A 15,852-nucleotide genomic window follows, 5' to 3' on the forward strand; every position below is an offset into this window, starting at 1 on the left:
ATCAAGAGAATTTTGTGTTAGTAATTTTGTGTTAGTTTTAGGTCATAAATGTCCGGCTAATTTTTAAAATCTTACGTTTAAATTTATATTTGTAATTATTAGTTACATTTTATTTATTTAGGATACTTATCGACTATTTGTTTATGTAATGGCATACGATTAGATGTTGTATACTTAATATATGAATGACTTTGGTTATTTTTGGAGATGATGAAAAAATTCCAATGCATAGATTTGATTTTATATCGCAACAATTTTTCTTTTATTGGTAAATATATTGATTTATTTTATATAAATGTAAAGATTTAATTTATATCAATTTCAGTTTGGCTAACATTTCACGGTTCAATTTATCCATTGATGTAGTAGATTGGTTGTGGAAGAGGTTGGTGATTCTATCGAAATAAAAGATATGGTAAACAATGAATAATGATTTAGGATTTAAATTATTAAAAATTTATCATTTTACATTAAAGATTTTATATAACGGAAAAAATATCATATTTACAATTTATTTATATTTAATAAATTTATTATAAATTATAGTAAAAAAAATATTAAACTTTTGTAATTTTGTCTGAAATTATTAAATACAATAAATCAAATAATTTAAAATCTTAGATGAAAAAACCGTGCATCGCACGGGCTTCCATCTAGTATGTGTATAAAGAAGGGGAAGATAATACCCATATTAAGAGGATAATATATGTACATAAGAATGAGATTTGATTTACGCAATAATAAAAAATATTCTACATGCAACATATGCATATATAAGTCAAAGATATCATTTGATTGAGAAATATATTAGCAACATAATATTAAGAATATATCTTGATATTATTTCTACGCATTTGACCAAAAAATTATAAAAAATTAATATTTTTTAAAATATCGTTATGTGAGATCTAAGCTAGTTAAAATTGTTTCAATACTTTCATATAACATCAGCTCTTTACATGTTTAACTTATTGATATTTAGAATTATTAATTGTTGCACTTGTGCGTTGGTAAACATGATTAAAAAAAACGCGTCAACTAAAAAAAACAGATGAAGCTAAGTATTACTTAACTAGTATAAATCAAGCATTTGTCGAGAATTACCCAGTATATAGCTATAAATGCTGATATTTTAAAAGTACATATATCGAGAGAAATCTAACAAGATCTCACACCAATCACATGACTATGTATTTCTTTTTCTTATAAGTAAGTAAATGATCATGGGTGATATGTAACTAATAAAAGTCCAAATGTTGCAATATCTATAGAATTGGGGAAGTGGAACAAAAATGACTCCCTCCATTATTTCAATTCACCCAAAAAACTTATCCCTAAATAAAAGTCTCATTTTACCGTTTTAAATTTATGATTTATTTTTAGCTATATTAAGCTGAATTGGGCTGAATTGAACTTAAATGAAATGAACTGAACTTGACTGAAAATAACTCTAAAGGAGCAAAACCTTAAGAATTCATATGTATCAAGAAGGGTTGTATATGTATCAAGAGGGATTGTATTTCTATAGGAAATAAATCCATATCCATAAGGATTCATATAACAATATATCATATACAAGTGTGAACGAAATCCGTATAGATATTGATTTTGTAAGTATGCAATAGGGAAAAAAAATCATCTTTGATATTGGATAGACATTTGTGTAAAAATAAAAGATAATAGATAGACATGCATACTCCTTAACATCTTACATGCATGTTATATATAAATGTGTGACATCTAAGAGTTGCACCACTGCACAAACAGTTTATATAAATTCCACCTACATATTACTGATGGCTAACCTCCTCTCAGATTGCTTTACTGCAAATGGAAAAACTGTGGAAAACTATGTGTTTCCACCTGAAAGAAGACCACGTAAGTTTGTTGCTTTAGTACAAATATTTAACAAATAATGATAATGATTTGTTATTCTGTACACTATGAAAATATAGTCTGCAACTTGTTTAGTCACCCCATATTACAATACGTACATAAAAGTCAATAAATCAAGTCACCCTCTGAATTGACTTATGTGTGATACATGGTATATAATTTTTTGTGAAATTCTCTTTGATAACACTTAAGTTTTTCTTTTTCTCTTTGGTAAAAATAAAATATTTTCATTATAATTAGTAACATTGTGTTATTGATCACCATTGATAAGTATTATTTTAATAAAAATCCTTAACTATAGTTAGTTTTTTTATTTTTTGGAATAATTAAATATTATAAAATAATTTTTTTTAAAAAAGCCCAAACCCCTCCCCCACCCCACCCAGCCACCAGCAGCCCCTTCCCCTTGTCGACGGCCAGACACCCCACCCTCGGCCAGCGACGCCCAGCCTCCCCGCCCCTACCTCCACTCTTTCCCCCACCCCCACCTCCCATTTCCCCTACCCAACACCCCACTGCTGACCCCACCCCAAACCACCTGAAAACCGGCCCCCTTGTTTGCCGGCCCAAAAACCCTAAACCCTATTTGAGGTCGACACACAAGGGAGGGGGGTAGTTGGGGAGGGGGGCCCGTTTTCGGGGAGGTTTGGGGTGGGGTCAGGGTCGTCGGTGGGGCGTTGAGTGGGGAAATGGGAGGGGGTCGCCGATCGGGGCGGGGGCGGGGGTGGGGAGGGTTGGGTTTTTTAAAAAAAAAATATTTTTTAAAATAATTTTATTATTAAAAATGATTAAATTAACCAAATAACTCTAACTATTGTTAAAATTTTAATAAAAATTAATCATTAATGTTATAAGTGATAAAAATTAATTATACAAGATTATCAAAGAGAATTGAAATTTTTGCAAGTTACCAAAGAGAAAGTTGGGCGTTAACAAAGAAAATTTCCCTATTTTTTTGGATAAACTCGTACCCTCGGTGTACATGTATAAGTGTTAGTTTTGTGTAACTCGTATTTTTTGTTTTGCATGCAGCTATTTCTGGGAAAGTTGATGTTCCCATCATTGATCTTCAAGAAGAGAATTCATCCCAGCATATTATGAAGGCTATCCAAGAGTTTGGTTTATTTCAGGTTCATACTTTGATGTTGATTATCAATACTTAAGCTATTTTTCGTTTGTGGGTTAATTATAAGAAGCAAACAGAATTAATTTTGATTGCCATTATTTTTTGGGATTAGGTGATAAATCATGGGGTTTCAAAAGACTTAATTGATGAAGCATTGAAAGTGTTCAAAGAAGTTTTTGAATTGCCACCAGAAGAAAAATCAAAAATAAACATGGAAGAGGACTTAAATCAGTTTTGCAGAATATACTCAAGCAGCTACAACTTTAACACCGAAAAGTTTCACTACTGGAGGGATGTTTTGAAGCACCATTGTAGCCCTTTGGAGGAATGCATTAAGTTTTGGCCTCAAAATCCTGAAAATTACAGGCATTCAACCTTCTCATTTTTTTACAATTGTCACTCTTTCCTTTCTAAAGTTTTTCAAAAACAATATTTAATCATCATTATCTTAAGTCACGAATTACAAGTAAATAAAAAAAAATATCATTTCCACATTATAATTTATGATAATACGGAGTATATTTTTTTGTTAGCAAAGTTGATGAATGAGAGAACTATTAATGAATTTACATGAGTGCTTAAATGTTTACAGGGAGATTGTAGGAGCATATGTTACAGAATTGAAGGATCTAGGTGCAAGGATTTTAGAGTGCATATCAGAGGGAATTGGGCTAGAAAAAGGGTACTTTGCAAGTGAGCTAAGTGCAGATAATATCTTGACTGTTAATCATTACCCACCATGCTCTAATCCAAGTTTAACTCTTGGATTAACTAAGCATTCGGATCCCAACCTTATAACCATTCTTCAAGCTGTGCCTCTTCATGTTCCCGGCCTTGAACTTTTCAAGAATGGCCAATGGATGAGTGTTGATACTGTTCCTGATGCATTTGTTGTCTTCGTTGGCAATCAACTCGAGGTACAATTGCATACACCCTTATATTTGTTTCTATACAACATAGTGAAGATAAGCTTCATATGCTTAAATTTTAGTAGCATATTATTTACAGGATTCGTTGTATAATTCGGTGTAGGTTGTAAGCAATGGGGAGCTGAAAGCTGCGGTGCACAGAGTGAGCAATGCCACTGAGGCGCGAACAAGTGCTGCTTTCTTCATTAATCCATCATATGAATGCATAGTGGAGCCAGCTAAGGAGCTTGTTCAAGCAGAAATCAATCCTCCTCTCTTTAAGGCATTTAAGTATAAAGATTTCTTTAAGGTTTACACAGGTCATGACGGGGAGAGACATGCTATACTTGAAGACTTTGGTTTTAAGATTAAACCTTAAGGCTAGAATTATATGAAAACTGCAATTAATAGCAGAATTATTGATAACAGTATTATTAATATTATGTATCCTTGTTTATTAAAGCAAGGAGGTTGGGGAATAAATTTGTTTTTATCCAATTGTTATCGAAATATATTGATATGAATTTTATAGTGGTAATAGCAAGTACTAAGCATCAAACACAACTCATGGCAAAATATGAAGTGTTAAGCAATTATGCACCTACTTATGTGGTTATATATCGCGGAAGGGCGAGGGGGTTAACTTGACTTAGTGGTCGTTAGTTTGAATGTAGAAAGTATAGAAGTTGAGAGTGAGGGATAGCTCATGTGATTAGAGCTCCCCTCCCGGTTTCAGGTGATCTTGAGATCAATTCTCATCACCTGCCCTTGTGGCTCTCAAAACAAAACAAAGTTCAATTTCTTTCCTTTAAAGTGGAAAATAAATAAGATAGCTAAGTTGTAAATATTAACATAGGTATAAAGTACCATCAAATAGGTAAATAGTACCATTAAATGTTGTAGTGGTATAAATATTTTTTCTAATGGTACAAATAAGTATGTAAATTTTGGGAAATTTTGTCTAAAACTACCCTAAAGATAGGGTCATTTGTGAACAACGACCCGTTTTTTTTTTTATTTGTTTAGAACTACCCGGAAGTTACAAAACGTTTGGGTAGCACTACCCAGTAATGTTTTCCGTTCAATTACGACGTTACTGGGGCCATTTTTTCACTTTTCCCACCTAATTAATTCCCCGGCTATCTTCTCTGCTCCTTAATTAATTTTCTAAACATCCCCAATTAATAATTAAACATCATACCAATTACAGTGGTATGAAGAATTAGACATCCTACCAATTACAATGGCCAATTAGTAATTAATAAGCAATTGAATTCAATCTCAAAGTCAAAATAACCAAAACCCTTAACTCAATTAAACCCCCAAACCTTAGAAATCAAAACCCCAAAATTTATTTGAACCCATAAACCCTAATCTAAATCACTAATTTAAACCTTAATTGTGTTAATTGCATTCAATTAAAATTTGTAGACAAATACAACAAACAATGAATTAAAAGAGTGTGAAACATTACCTGAATTACTGAGAATTTGCGTTCAATTGCTTGATTATCTTCTCTTGGATTTTTTGAGTGAGAATGGAGGAAAAATTAATTAGGGAGGAGAGAGGAGAGAAGGTAGATGGGGGAGTTAATTAAGTGGGAAAAGTGAAAAAGTGGGCCCCAATAACTTTTTAATTAGACGAACAACGTTACTGGATAGTGCCACCCAAACGTTTCATAACTTTCGAGTAGATCTAAACAAATTAAAAAAAAAAACGGGTAGTTGTTCACCAATGACCTTATCTTTAGAATAGTTTTAGACAAAATTTCCTAAATTTTATATGTAAATTGTATATCAAATATTATACCACTGTGTGATATAAGAGTAATACTAAAACAGCGTATAATCTAGTAAATTGCTAAACATACATAATGGTATAATACACATGCATAATAGTATACAAAAAATACCATTGTATCCATAAAAAAAAAATAAAAAAAAATGAAAAAAAAAAACCTTTATAAATGTCAAATGACTATTTTACCCTCCTATGTGTTTCCAAAACGCATAGGAGCTATGCACCAAGATGCACTCGGTCCTCTACTCACTTTAGCTTCAACTCAAACCAAACCTTTATTGCCATTCTTGCCTTTGTTAGCACTAAGGAGCACAAAACAATTAGAAGGAAGCAAATACAAGTAATACCTTAATGATATATCTAAAAAAATGCTTGCACCAAAGAAAAAAAATATATCTAAAAAATGCGAAGGGATTTTTCGTAAACTTTTCTCTTTCTCCATTAAATGTACTTTCATGCTTAATTTTGATACAGGTTTGCAAAAATTCTTTTGTGCCAAGTTCCAAGAGGAACCACTAATGTATCCCTTAAAACCGACTAAAGCCGATCAACCAAAGATCACAACCTTCAAAGTCGCAGCTTCCTCGTTGATATTCAAACCCCTCAAAAGCTTTTGCTAAGACATTCGTAGTTCCTCTTTAACTTTGCAAACCATCTCCACCACCTACATGATATCACAACATTAGTAATAATTCCATTTACTACAGAAATTGATGCAATATTCTTATGCAGCACATTAGACTTGAAAAATATTACAATCGCGTGAGGTACTACACAATATCATGAACGATTAATGTGACTATAGATTAACATAAGTATAACATTATTAAACGACATTAAAAATTAGTTAAACGAGTATAAATTATACCCAATGACTTGTAAAGTACCAAACAATATAAACACTTGCATCTTTCAAAGTCTCGATATTGAAGCTCTACTTAACCCCATAAGACGTGATTAAAATCAGACATTATCAATATGTATAGACAACAAATGACAGAATATTTATTAAAAAAAAAAAAAAAAAAAAAAAAAGGCTCTGAACAATAAAAACTTGAATATTTGTTAACAATGATTGCGGTAAATGACTGACTGAAAAATATTCACAACCTAATAAACATATACAGAATGTGAGAAGATTTAAAAGTACGATATTTAACACCAAACAAAAATAGAAGTATAGGTATTGAATGTAGATGAGTAAACAAGCAGTAGTAATTTTCTAAAGTGTTAAGTTAAAAGTTAAATGTATTCCTTGAACCTATGTTAGACTACACATGCATCAACCAGCTAACAATATGCATGGAGATTCGAGTATTAAATGGCTCGTGATTATGATTTTCGACTTTCCATGTTTTAGAAATATTCTTTGTAGTTGTCTGTATTTTATCGTAGGTAGTTAAAAATTTGATTGATCCATATACGAATTGCTTCACACCCTCATTGTCTACCGTAGGTTGACGGTCAATTGGTTGTCTCTACTCTCTCTAGCATTAGCTATCTCATTTCACTATCAGTCTATCACCTTTGAATTCAATTTAGGCTCATTTCATTCCTCATTTTCAACTATAGGATGATATTAAACCAAGTTTAACTAAATTTTGTCAAACACCTATGTTTCCTAAGTTATATTATTTCACTCCTCCATTCACTCTGCTCTCCAAATTTGACATTTTGGCACACTCGTTTTTTATTATACAACAATTGGTGATTTGGTTGTCTCATTTTTGCCAAAGAGCTCTCATATTCATATTTATTCTTTCTCACTCTCTTACACATCACTCTTCTCATATTCACATTTAATCTTTCTCGTTCTTTTATACATCACTCCATACTTCAATACCTCAGCTCATTTCTCTCCTCACCCCCTCCATCTCCCTCTTTCCTTTTTGCTCATCATTTAAATTTATAAGAGTATTCTTCCCCATTCACTTGTTTTCTCTAATCTGCTTGTATCATCAGCCTTTCCTCCGGCATTTAGGAATATTCTTCCTAGTTGCTTGTATCTCTGCAATCGGTAGATGGAAAAATTGATTGACAATGACCCATATCCGAACCATATGCTTCCCTTGCTCATTGTACACCATTAATTGATGGTCAATTGGTTGTCTCTAGTTTTTTACTACCTTATTACATTATTATCTCCGAATTCAATGTTAGGGAATCTTTCATTCCTCATTATCAACTATAGGATGGCATTGAACCAAGTTTAAATTATTTAGGTCCAACATTTCACTTCTCTAAGTTCTATTACTTCTCGATCCTTTCTTTCACTCTTTCCTCTGAATTCAAAATCTCCCTTCTCAGGCTCCTCTGTTTCTTGTTCTATACCTTCTTCCTTCCCTTATCCCTTATAACTATTTCAATTACAACATCGCAGTTGAAGATCACACCTAATGCTATAACAAAAGCTAAGATGCAGACATATACACTTTCCAAAGAATCATAATGAACTCATATAGAAAACCAAAAGCAAAACAAAAACTGGAGCAAAGCAAGCAAACATATCTAGCATATCATCCGAATTTCAAAACCTACCACCGTCACCAGAAACCCCCCCCCCCCCCCCTCTCTCTTACCCCCTTGTCTTACCCAATATTTAAATAGAAACAAAAACAGCACATAAAAAATATGGCAAGAAGTGCACTCCCCAGAAACAACTGCTGAATGTACCTTCCACAAGAGCATGGTTGTCTTCTTTCTGTCCTCATCTTCTTTCTATCCTGGTAGGATTGCTATTCTGAGGCAAGGGCAAGGCCTTTGTTGGGAGCACTTTGGATGAGAAGCCACCTAGTGCTTTGATCTTCAGCTGCTCCAGAATTCTGCATGCTTCCCTAAGCTCATCTTCTGCATTTTTCCCGTGACCCCCCCAAGCATCAACTGCTTTTTGCTGGAATTCTATTGCAAGGGCATAACTGCAATTCAACAAATGCTATATATGAAAGGCAGAAAATTTCAAATACAAAGAAGTTTCATCTGTTGACAGGTTGGGAACCTGAATAGCTTCACATAAACCAGTACAAATAAACTATTTAATGCCTAACAAAGGTGAGTAACAAAGCAATAGCATTTGACAATTATGTACACCCATTTGTAGCATTCCACTCATTGAGCGACAGCTGTCCTCAAGAAGTACAGTTTCAATGTATGCACCACAAGACATCTACATTAAGAATTAGCACTACAGTTTTGCACTTTTGCAGCACATCATGAGTTCATGACAAGAGAGAATTCTTTAAAGACTAAATCAAGTAAAGCTGATCATGGTTCAGGACACAGGTAGAAAAGGACTGCCTAGACCATTTTTAAAAGCCAAAAATTTTCTAACTTTGACCCAAATTGGCTAGGGTAAAAGGCCAAATGGTCTACACATGCATTCAGGTATGGTCAGTTGATCACAGTTTGGAGCCAAAATACTTCGTGAATTAGACCAGCCCCCTTTTTATCAACTCTACTCTCTAGTAAAATCATATTAACTTGAGATAAGGTTCACTTTCAACTGTGAAGAGGTATAGGAGCATGGTACACCATTTGCAATAGCTCCTAGTTGCATTATTCAAATTTAAAAGTCCCATACATACCACCAATTCTTGTCCTTTCACAAGTGACTAGTAAGTGACAAGGAGTGTAAGTAAATTAGGTTACTCTAAAGACATAATAGATCTTTAAAAATAAATAGATTAATCTGAGAAACATTTTGAAGAACAAGAAAAAGGTATCCATGAAGCAATATGCCTATATCATGAAACTAGAAAGATATTCCCTTGCTACTTGACTTTAGACTCATTATTCATTCCTAATGTCACTGATAATTTTAATTTTCATTGGCATTTTTAGGTGCCTAATATGTAACTAACAGCTATGAAGTGCTAGGATTGGATAACATACTAGAATGCCTCAAATTAGAACTCAAAAACTTTTGCAAAGGAGAGAACAAAATGTGAACGATGGCAGTTCTTCTAAACAATTCCAAAGATAAATTTGATGTTCACTTAGATATAGTAAACTTATAAACTACAAATATTCATGTACCTTTCCATGGAAGCATATGCTTTTGAGAGGTTTTGACATGCCTCAATAGAGTCAACATGATGAGGACCAAGTGAGACATCCATGATTTCCTTTGCAACAGCAAACATCTGTGCTGCTGACTGTGGTCTTTCCAGCTCCAAATAAGCTGCCCCTAAGTTGTTATAGATATATCCAACTCCGAAATGCTTGGGGCCAAAGCTTTCTTTCAAAGTTTCAGCAGCACTCTCCAAATAAGGAATAGCCTGTGTAACCTTACCCGTCAATAAGAGTAACCAACCAATCCTAGCAGACACACTTCCTTCAGAATGCTGTTCTTGAGGCAGCTTTTCAAGCAAAGCATGTGCTCTCTTCAACAAGGATACTGCAGTTTCAAATTCATTCATTGTCTCATATTGCATAGATATCTCCATATAAGCCTCAGATACATCTAAGGGTTTCAACTTTTCCTTTTTGTCTAGTATACCGGAAGCAATCTCTAGACACCTCTTTGCATCAGCAAACTTCTCTTGACTCACCAACGCTTTGGCCATTGTAATAAAAATAAGAGCCCGATGCTCACTATCCTTTTCTGTCTGCTGAACAACCCCCTTCAACGTGTTTATAGCTGCCTCAAACCTCCCAAGAGCAATATGCATATTAGCAGCATCGATCTCAGCACGAAGCAAATCAGAGCTTCGACCCCAATTCTTCAGAACTTTCTGAGATAACTGATTCTGCTCTAATGCCTTCTCATACTCCTCCATCCCAGTGTGAATTACTCCAAGAAGCCGCCTATCATGAGCAACCTCTACCGAATTCTCCCCCAACAATTTTATGTGTAACTCCAACGCTTTCAAACAATACGGCAAGCCTTCCTTAAAGTTCAAAATGGCAACACACGCTTCCGCCAAGTCCCTATAAGCATTACCAACTTCTTTCCTATCTTCACCCATCAAAAACTCTTTAATCTCCACTGAATGCCTCAGATTCCCCAATGCCTCCTCTCTTCTACCCATTGCAGTCTTAGTATTAGCCAATTCAAGCTGAACAGCATGTAAAATAGATTTCAAATCCTCGGCTCGAAAACTACCCTCTTCCTCTAACCTACCCAAGATCTTATTAGCCCTATTAAGATACCCTAAAGCATCATTAAACTTATTCAAGCAATAACTAGTAGAACCCAAAAGCTGTAAAGTCATAGCAATAGGTAAAGAAATTTGATTTTCACTATCAAAAACAGCCAAAGCTCTAATAGCATAAGGTAAAACTTTTTCAGGATCCTCACCTTCTTGGTCAAGTTTAAGACCAATTTTCAAGCAAGCTAAACCAAGATCCTTCTCATCAAAATTCGCCTCCATTTCTTTGAAAGCCTCAAGCATATCTTCAGCCGTCTTCGCCGCCTCGAAATCATTCTCAATTTGCGATCTTTCTTTGATTTTCCTCTGCCTAGAAGGCAATTTAGAGTGAATTTCAACTTGGGTGTTGAAATTTTGAGATGGGGTTTTCTGGAATTGGTGGGTTTTTGGGGTGAAAAAGAGTAAACCCTTGGAATTGGAGCAAGAGTTCAACTGGGTACATGATTGATCAGTTGAAACTAGGGTTGAACAGATTTGGGTGGTTAAGTTGCGAGATATTGATCTGGGTTTTGAGAAAGAGAGGAGTTTGATTGAAGCCCTTCTCATTTTGGTGAGCAGCTTGAATAATTGATTGAGGAACAGAAGAACAAAGAGGGAAACTTGCACAATTAAGAATGATCTTCTCTAGCTTAAACCCTTGCAAAACCCCACTATTGAAGACTATACTAGTATACTTCGTATTAGTGTCGTGTGGTGGTGTGTAGTAGGCTGTGCGAGTGTGCGCCTTGTGCAGTGTTCGAAACCGGACCGAATCAGACTTGAACTAATTAGAGAACAAGATCCGGGGTCTAAAGTTTAGCAACCACTAATGAATATACGAAGTATTATATAGAAAATATTATAAGAAAAACACTCATTTAGGTGAGAACAAAACTTAAATGAGAATGATTTCTATTATTTCGTTCCATAAGATTGTTACTTCCATTCCATAAAATACTCCGTACATAAGAAACATATGCAAAATTTATATATTTTTTTCAACCAAAAAATAATAAGTTGGGAGGAAAGGCGAGGAATTATTGTGCATGTGGTCTTAAGTTATAGTTTTCCAAGCTCTAGGTCTTGGGTACATCGGAGTATTCTAGGGTTATTGTTGAGTATGTGGGCACACCTAACTACTCAAATTAATTATCAAGCAAGATGTGTAATCTTAACTCAGATTTATGGGAGACCTTTTAGAAATTAGCAATCTATCACAAATGCAAATATGCTATTACCCTTAATCAACGTATTATTAGATTGGATTGATGACTTTCTATACTTGAACCATGAACGTTCAATGTTTATGAAGCAATATGATAAATCTACCTCTTATTTTCTTTGCTAGCAGCAAATACATACATACAACGGTACAAACAAGATCCAGATATTGTACACCCTAAACATGCAAATTTTAAGGTCTATTCTAAATACAACCTTTTTTTTAAGCCATGAATTATGTACAGCTTAGAATTATGTACAGCAAATCCCACCTGAAGGCAGCATGGTGCTGGAGTCATGATGCCGCAGAACACTTTGCTCCTCCAGGAACTCATTGCCGAGTAATGTCTTATCAAAGACTAATTGCCCAAAATTTGTTTGTGTGACAATGAGCACTAGGATTAATTTTTACACATGGGCATGTATGTATCCACATCTCAGACGTTTCAAAGGTATAGAGACAATGATGAAAAATATTACTTAATTTAAAACACGACTTTTCACATACACATTTCAAGTAAATTTGTTTGCCAATTTGTTAAAACGACAGCAAACTCATCTGTGAGCACAAACGCATAATCAGGCCTTCCCTCAATACTTACATTTGTGAGTACATACACAGCCCACGGGTAGATGTCAAGTGTTCCACACACTTATACATAAGAAAAAATAGAGTCAGGCGACCTAGTTCCCTGGAAATGAAACACGTATTTTTCTGACATCAACCCGAGAACATATAGGATGATTATAACAGGGATTCAGTTGTAAGATGGCGCTAGGCTTGCTATTGTGAGGCAAGGGCAAGGCTTTTACTGGAAGTTCTGTGGATGAGGAGCCTGCTTCAGTCTTTAGGTGCTTCAGAATTCTGTGTGCTTCTCTAAGCTCATTTTTTGCGCTTTGCATTACTTTTGAACGGAGTTCGGTTGCAGGGAGACAACTGCAATTCAACAAACAGTCTATGAAATTCAAAAGGGGGGAAACAATTTCCAGAATTCAAATCAGAACACCACTTTTACACTTAAAACCAGCAAAATTCAGAACATGCTACACCACTTGCATCTGCTCACTTTCTCATTGGACATGGTTGAGGAACATGCTACACCACATGCCATAAATTTCTTTTATGTAAATGTTTACAGAATACAAAATTTCCTAGATCTATATATTATAAAGTCTAGTTTCATATATATATATTACAGAGTCTTATACATCTCACGGGCTTACGGATCATCTAATCCTTGTCAATCTTTCAACAATGACTAGCGAGATTCTATAAAAGCTCTACAAAACAAAATGATTTACACTGGGGGTGGGATGAAAATGAAACAGTTAACTCTCTCAATAAGAAATCGGAGAACAAAAAAAATAAAGGATTAGCCATGAATCAATATCCTGAAAAATGGGAAAAACAGAATACTTCTACACCATTTTTGGGCCTACAAAGGTAAAAAGATGAGCAATATTGCACATTGACTGAACATGTGGTCACTTGATTCTACACTCACTGCTGATGTGATTATTGATTCATCAAATATGCAAGTCATTTTTGGTTCCTAATATGCAACTAAGACTCAGGATAAGTAACATACGCTAATGTCTTAGATTCAGCAGCGGTAAATATTGCAAAAGAAATTACATTTTGACCACAATAAGCACAGAAAGTTGACAAAGTAAGGAGACGAGGAACCATAAAATGGCAAGCAGTATTCAGTTGGACCATAATCATCATATTGCAAAAAATAATTGTACCTTCCCATGGCAACATATGCCTTTGTTAGGTTTTGAATTGGCTCGAGCAAGCATGGTTAGGGCCAAGTGAAACATCCATGATACCCTTTGCAACAAGAAACATCAGTGCTGCTGTTTGCGGTTTTCCCAATTCCAAATAAGCCACCCCCAAGTTGTTATAGACAAAACCAACTTCGTAATGATAGGGGCCAACGATGTCTTTCAGATTTACAGAGGCATTGTCCAAGTATGGAATAGCCTGTGTAGCCTCGCCTGCAAATAAGTGTAACCAACCAATCCTAGCAGAGACAATTCCTTCAGAATACTGCTGTTTTTCAGGCATTTTCTGAAGCAAAACATGGGCTCTCTTCAACAAGGAGATTGCTGTTGTTTCCTTATATAGCATAGATATCTCTGAGTATCCTGCAGAAACTTCTAATGGCTTCAACTTTTAAGATGTTTTTGAGAAAACAAGAAGCTTCATCTAGATACATCTCTACGTAGTAATAATTTTCTGTACTAGCTTTGGCCTGCATAATGTATATGACACCCATAATCACATCATGTATTCCTCTTGCCTTAATTTCATCTTCTATTCCTCTTGCCTTAAGTTCATCTTTCATTTTTATTTTGTTAATAACGAATGAAGGCCTACCAATTCCAACGAGCATTTGATCCGAGCCATTATCCAGCTTTTCAAAAGCAAGAGCCGGTTCAGCCGGATGACTGTAAAAAATGTCCCTCACCATGTTGTAAGCATCCTTATAACACCCTAGAGTGATAAGCATATTAACAGCATTATATTCAGCATGAACGAAATGAGAGCTATTTTCTATGCTCCTAAGAACTTTCCAAGCGGACTCCTTGTAGGAAAGTGCCTTCTCATCCTCCTCACTTACAGGCTTACAGCATACATAACAGAAAGAAGCCGCTTATCAATAGCAGCCTCTACCTCGATATCCCTAAAATTATCGACCTTGGTGGACATCTCCAAAGTCTCCAATGCTTTCAAACGATATGACAACGCTTCCTTTAAGTTTGAATTCTCAACACACACTTCTGCCAAGTCCCTGTAAAACATAACAAGTTCATCCATTTCTTCTATTAAAAAACCTTCACACCTCCCTTCATTCTCACATAATTCCTCAAAATAAGTTTTATCAAAAGTAAAAGCTTGATAACCGCCAATTTACTTCCTTCTCATAATATGTATCACCAATCCTTTCCAATCTATCACTCACTCTATACTCCTTCAACTCCACTAACCTTTTCAAATCCTCAAAAACATTCTTTCTACTACCCATATCAGTACCAATTCAACTTGAACATCATAAAGGATCTCATTTAAAGTTTGATTACATAAGGGTGGGCCATAATAAAATAGAGATTCAGCCCTGAATTTCTTGTACTTGTTCAAAATGTTATCAACCCTATTAAGATAGGTTAAAGCATCATAATACTTGTATAATCTATTATTAGTAGAACCCAAAATTCTTAAAGCTATAAAAGAAGAATAAGTACAATCAGAATTATGAGAATCATAGCATTTTTGCAGATGATTTAAACCTTGAATAGCAAAAGATTGGATCTTTTCAATTTCCTCACCTTGTTCCTCAAGTTGAGCAGCTTCGTTCACGCAATTTATCCCAAAATTGTGAGAGTACGGCTTAGAAATTAGCCGAAAAGCATAAGCTCGAGAAATGAGTGTTGTTGTTGCTGTGATGGGTTTTAGTTTGGGGAGAGACAGAATTGTGAAGCTTGCTCTTCTCATTTTCCTCTCTTCAATGGATGAAAATGATCAGGGAAATGAGCTTGCCAAATGCATGCCAATACTTGTTTATTAATTTCGAAAGTACTGTCAGTTAGAGTTGTTTTAGTAAACCTCCTGGTGGGTCAGTCCGTATAGTCCAAGACCGGAGTGGACTCATGACCAAATTTTTCAAATTCAAGACCGGAGATTGGACTGGTTAACAAATACTCCCTTTGTATTTTATTATTAAAAGTATGATAGTTAAGGGGGTTCGCTAGGAGGAAAAAAAATAATTCC

The 15,852-nt window shown here is 34.8% G+C and overlaps 2 protein-coding genes across 2 annotated transcripts; one reads left to right on the forward strand and one right to left on the reverse strand.

The window, feature by feature from the left end:
* Nucleotides 1-1,796: 1,796 nt before the first annotated feature.
* On the forward strand, nt 1,797-4,309 carry LOC110734605 (hyoscyamine 6-dioxygenase-like). The gene is made up of 5 exons (XM_021914767.1): nt 1,797-1,878; nt 2,929-3,026; nt 3,135-3,388; nt 3,615-3,939; nt 4,055-4,309. The coding sequence occupies exons 1-5, from the start codon at nt 1,797-1,799 to the stop codon at nt 4,307-4,309; spliced, it is 1,014 nt and encodes a 337-aa protein (XP_021770459.1).
* Nucleotides 4,310-5,511: 1,202 nt separating this feature from the next.
* LOC110734372 (protein KINESIN LIGHT CHAIN-RELATED 2-like) lies at nt 5,512-11,563 on the reverse strand. Its single transcript, XM_021914506.1, has 3 exons — nt 9,763-11,563; nt 8,404-8,645; nt 5,512-6,394 (listed from the first exon to the last, which is right to left on the reverse strand). The coding sequence occupies exons 1-2, from the start codon at nt 11,421-11,423 to the stop codon at nt 8,438-8,440; spliced, it is 1,869 nt and encodes a 622-aa protein (XP_021770198.1). The 5' UTR covers nt 11,424-11,563; the 3' UTR covers nt 5,512-6,394; nt 8,404-8,437.
* Nucleotides 11,564-15,852: the final 4,289 nt, after the last annotated feature.

The sequence above is a fragment of the Chenopodium quinoa genome, unplaced genomic scaffold (genome assembly GCF_001683475.1).
Source record: "Chenopodium quinoa cultivar QQ74 unplaced genomic scaffold, ASM168347v1, whole genome shotgun sequence".
Lineage (NCBI taxonomy): Eukaryota > Viridiplantae > Streptophyta > Magnoliopsida > Caryophyllales > Amaranthaceae > Chenopodium > Chenopodium quinoa.